Source organism: Engraulis encrasicolus, chromosome 21, assembly GCF_034702125.1.
Source record: "Engraulis encrasicolus isolate BLACKSEA-1 chromosome 21, IST_EnEncr_1.0, whole genome shotgun sequence".
Lineage (NCBI taxonomy): Eukaryota > Metazoa > Chordata > Actinopteri > Clupeiformes > Engraulidae > Engraulis > Engraulis encrasicolus.
In genome coordinates this window covers 12,546,121-12,551,120 of record NC_085877.1, presented here as the reverse complement: position 1 = coordinate 12,551,120, position 5,000 = coordinate 12,546,121, and the positions used below count along the sequence as shown (strand labels likewise).

General features: G+C 45.7%; 1 protein-coding gene across 2 annotated transcripts in view; it reads left to right on the top strand.

Annotated features, from left to right (window-relative positions):
• Positions 1–5,000, top strand: part of aopep (aminopeptidase O (putative)) — a 131,669-nt gene that overhangs the window by 58,631 nt on the left and 68,038 nt on the right. For both annotated transcript variants that reach the window (XM_063186207.1, XM_063186206.1), the window contains exon 12: positions 4,115–4,177. In XM_063186207.1, coding sequence (XP_063042277.1) covers positions 4,115–4,177 — 63 coding nt within the window. The remainder of the gene's footprint in view (positions 1–4,114; positions 4,178–5,000) is intronic.

The following is a 5,000-nucleotide window of genomic DNA, read 5'->3' as shown; positions in this document are numbered from 1 at the left end:
TTTCTTTCTTTCTTTCTTTCTTTCTTTCTTTCTTTCTTTCTTTCTTTCTTTCTTTCTTTCTTTCTTTCTTTCTTTCTTTCTTTCTTTTTTAATCTCTCTCTCTACTGTATCTCTCTGTCTCTCCCTCTCCCTTTCGCTCCCTCTCGTTTTACCCAAGTATGCACAAACACATGCTTGCAAATCAAACCCCCAAGAAAAACACGCGTACCGCTCCACTCTCCTCTCCTCTCCTCTCCTCTCCTCTCTGCTCCGCTCCGCTCTCCTCTCCTCTCCGCTCCTCTCCTCTCCGCTCCACTCTCCTCTCCTCTCCTCTCCTCTCCTCTCCTCTCCTCAGCTCAGACTGCGGCAGCCCGGGGAAGCGACCTAGACTGAAGGTAAACACTTTTATTGGGGGGCTGATCTACATACGCTCCTCTGTAGCTGTCTGACCTGAGACATCATGGGATCCACCAGGAACCGGCTGTGTGTGTGTGTGTGTGTGTGTGTGTGTGTGCATGCCGTGCGTGCGTGCGTGCGTGCGTGCGTGCGTGCGTGCGTGCGTGCGTGTGCGTGCGTGTGTGTGTGTGTGCACTTATGTGTGTATTCACGTGTTGATGTGTGAGAGTGTGTGTGTGACTGTGGGTTTGTATGAAAGTTGTCACTTCGGAGCTTGATTGTCCCAGCCAGCAAGCACGTCCTATTGTCCCTTAGAGAATGTAAGTGTGTGTGTAGCACACATCGAACAGAACACTGCTCTCTCTCTCTCTCTCTCTCTCTCTCTCTCTCTCTCTCTCTCTCTCTCTCTCTCTCTCTCTCTCTCTCTCTCTCTCTCTCTCTCTCTCTCTCTCTCACCCCTCCCCTGGTACTGTCGGGAGTGAGTAGTGTTTCATTACAGTGTGACTGAGCACCCCCCCCCCTCTCTACAGTCTACACAATAGAATACAGTATAGTATAGTATGGCATTCCACTTAGCTTCCCTCTCCTCTCCACAGACCTGTGTACGCTTCAGCATATCTCTGCTCAACACAGCTGTATAGTACAGGGGTTGGACAAAATAACTGAGACACCTGTCATTTTAGTGTCATTTAGTTCCTCTTGCGTCCACAGTTAATCCTGTTGGATGTGGTTCATCCTTCTTGGTGGTATGCAGACATTACCTTGGATACCTTGCATTACCTTACCTGTGGCTCTTGATACATCACAAAGACTTTCTGTCTCGGTCAACGATGCAACAGTTACACACGTTCCAAGAATTTCTCCTTTTCGAACTCTGACATGTCACCCATAATGTTGTGTGCATTGCAAAATTGTGAGCAAAACTGTGCTCTTACTCTGCTAATTGAACCTTCACACTTCAGTTTACTGGTGCAATGTGCCATTAATGAAGATTGGCCAACAGGCTGGTCCACTTGAGCCATGAAACTTCCCACACTAAAAATGACAGGTGTCTCAGTTATTTTGTCCAACCCCTGTATATCATAGCTCTCCACTGATCTCAGTACAGTTCAGCATAGCACTGCTATACACAGCTGTATAGCATGGCTCTCCTCTCCCCTTCACTGCTGCTAGGCTGCTACTGCTTTACTGGATCTGGCTACCAGGTCAGAGGAATCTGGAATCTGAACCACCCCTACAGTACCCCTCCACTCTTCTCTTCTCCTCTGTCCTCCTTTTCTCTTTCTCTTCTCTTTTCTTTCTCTCATTCTCCTTTTCTTTTTTTTGACTTTGTCCATCTGCTTTCTCTTTTAGATCCTCTGGTTTCTTTTCCCCCTTTCCTCTCTCTCTCTCTCTCTCTCTCTCTCTCTCTCTCTCTCTCTCTCTCTCTCTCTCTCTCTCTCTCTCTCTCTCTCTCTCTCTCTCTCTCTCTCTCTCTCTCTCTCTCTGTCCTTGTTGTGAAGTGGTGGCTGGGCTGCTGTGACTCAGAGGTTAAGAGGCAGGTTGGGTGGGAGCTTTAATAAGGTTAAGTGCTAAGAGGCAGACAGAGAGGCAGACACACAGAGAGAGAGAGAGAGGAAAAGAGATAGAGCTTGATAGTGTGAAAGAGAGAGATGCATAGAAAGTGAAGTGGGAAGCACGAGAGGAATAGACAGCATATTTGAGAGAGAGAGAGAGAGAGAGAGAGAGAGAGAGAGAGAGAGAGAGAGAGAGAGAGAGAGTGTTAGAAAGATAGATTGCAGACAGACAACCATACAGCAAGAGAGAAAGGGAGAGAGCAGGAGGAGATTACAGACAGACAATCATAGAAGGAGAGAGAGAATGAGAGCCAGAGACACACTGTAGAGAGTTAAGGAGGAAGGAAGAGTACTATACTGCCCTACAATATCAGAACGCAGTATCTTGAAAATGGTCGAAAATGGGTTTAGACCGGAAATTGGCTTTAAAATACCTTCTTTTTCTTGTGTTAAAATTTTTTGGCCCAACTTGGTCCCGTTTCGGAAAAAAACGCAAAAAACTGATTATACTGCGCTTTTTGGTTTTAGGAGGTTACGTCGTACTAGCCAAGAACGCAGTATAATGCGAATTATACTGCACTTCTCCATTGACACCGTGGTTTTGGTGTAGACAGTAATACCACAACAGAGCGCAGTATAATGATTTTTCAGCTAAAAAGTAATGAGAATGTTGTTTTTTTTTGCTTTTTTCTTGTGTGCATAAATTTTCACCATAAAAAAGTATTATATGGAAGTGTCATCACCACTTTACCTCCAACACAGTCGCGTGGACAGAAAGGAAACTTTAAAGCCTTTTTTCTCAGTTTGGCATTTTGAATTATACTGCGTTCTGAAATTGTAGGGCAGTATACTTTTTTACTTTTTAGCTGAAAAATCATTGTACTGCGTTCTGTTGTGGTATTACTGTCTACACCAAAACCACGGTGTCAATGGAGAAGTACAGTATAATTCGCATTATACTGCGTTCTTGGCTAGTACGATATAACCTCCTAAAACCAAAAAGCAGTTTTTTGCGTTTTTTTCCGAAACGGGACCAAGTTGAGCCAAAACATTTTAACACAAGAAAAAGAAGGTATTTTAAAGCCAATTTCCGGTCTAAACCCATTTTCGACCATTTTCAAGATACTGCGTTCTGATATTGTAGGGCAGTATAGACGGAATGTGTGTGTGAGAGAGAGAGAGTTGGAGAGATAGATGGCAGACAGAGAAAGAGACAGACAGAAAGTGAACTAATAAAAGAGAGAGAGAGGAAGAGATATACATGTTAGAGAGAGAGAGATAGAGAGAGAGAGAACAGGATAGAGAGAGAGAAATGGAAAGAAAGCTTAGATCCAAAGTAAAGTAGGAAGCAAGAGAGGAATAGACTGTGTGTTTGAGTGAAAGAGACAGAGAGAGAGAGAGAGAGAGAGAGAGATACAGAGAGAGGGGGGAGACAGAGTGGAAGAGGGAGGGAAGGAGAGCGAGAGAGAGGAGAGAGAGAGCAGGAGAGATAGATTGAGTGCAAGCAAAAGGAAGGCAGAGTGTGTGTGCGTGAGAACGAGAGGAGGAGAGAAGCGGCTAAAGGGGGCGGGCGGGAGAGGGAGGAAGGGAGCGATAGAGAGAGAGGGAGGGAGAAAGAAAGAGCGCAAACGAAGGAACAAGCGTGCACAGAGGAAGTCGGAGTGAGTGGAGTCTTTTTCTTGGAGAGGAGCTTCGGTCACTACTGGCTAGCACTCGTTCTTTCTCCTCTCCTCTGCTCTCCTCTGCTGTCTCTCTCTCTCTCTCTCTCTCTCTCTCTCTCTCTCTGTCTCTCTCTGTCTCTCTCTCTCTCTCTGTCTCTCTCTCTCTCTCTTTCTTTCTCTCTCTTCTCTCTCTTTCTCTATTTCTCTTCGCTTCATGATCTCCACCTGTCAGGAGACCGATCTCTCTCTCGGTCTCTCTCTCCCTTTTCAGTCTTACAGGCACTCTCCCTACCTCTCCCTTTTTCCCTCTGTCTTCCAATCTGTCCATCTCTTGCAATCGCTCTGACTCACGGTGTCTCTGTCCCTCCTGTCTTGTATCCTACCTTCATCTCTCTCTCTCTCTCTCTCTCTGTCTCTCTCTCTCTCTCTCTCTCTCTCTCTCTCTCTCTCTCTCTCTCTATCTCTCTCTCTCTCTCTCTCTCTCTCTCTCTCTCTCTCTCTCCTTTCGCTGCCCTGTCACAGTGGCTCTGGGAGGAAAGTAGCGCCTGGCAGCAGACACCACTGGTTGCAGAAGTCCAACAGGAGGTAATTATTACACACACACGGAATCTCCATCACACACACACACACACACACACACACACACACACACACACACACACACACACACACACACACACACACACACACCACACACAAACACACACACACACACACACACACACACACACACACACACACACACACACACACACACACTATCACGCAGATACACACACTATCACGCAGATACACACACACACTCTACACAGACGCACACAGACACACACACACACCAACACACACGAATACACAGACATGTTACACATGTGTGTATTTACAGCCTTGACGACATGGGTGACTTGTTAAATGCAGACACTTGGAATGAGGAATTGATGACGTCTGAGTTAGCCCCTGATGTCCGGACGGATGCTTCATGCGTTTTTACTGTTTGTGCTGTTTTATTAATTTAACGAGTGTTTGACCAGGAAGGAACAGGTTGTATATAATGTACTTATACGTATACCAGTAACCGGTAAAGGGGGATGTACGGTGCATACATTGGACCAGGATGTTTATCTCTTGCTCTTTTTTTACTTGACTTGTTGAGGAACTGTGTTGGATGTGTAAGTTGTTCAGGATGAAATAAACGCAGGTAGATGGACAGAGCACATGGGAGGGAGAAGTCATCTGTGCAGTGTAGTAGTGTTTCAACATTTTTCCATCACTGCATGTGACCTTTTTTTAATCCACACTCTGTCCTTTTTTCTTTCTCTCTCTTTCTCGGTCTGTTTCTCTCTCTCTCTCCCTTTCTCCATATCCCACATCTCTCTTTCTCCTTCACTCTCTCTTGTTCTCTCTCTCTCTC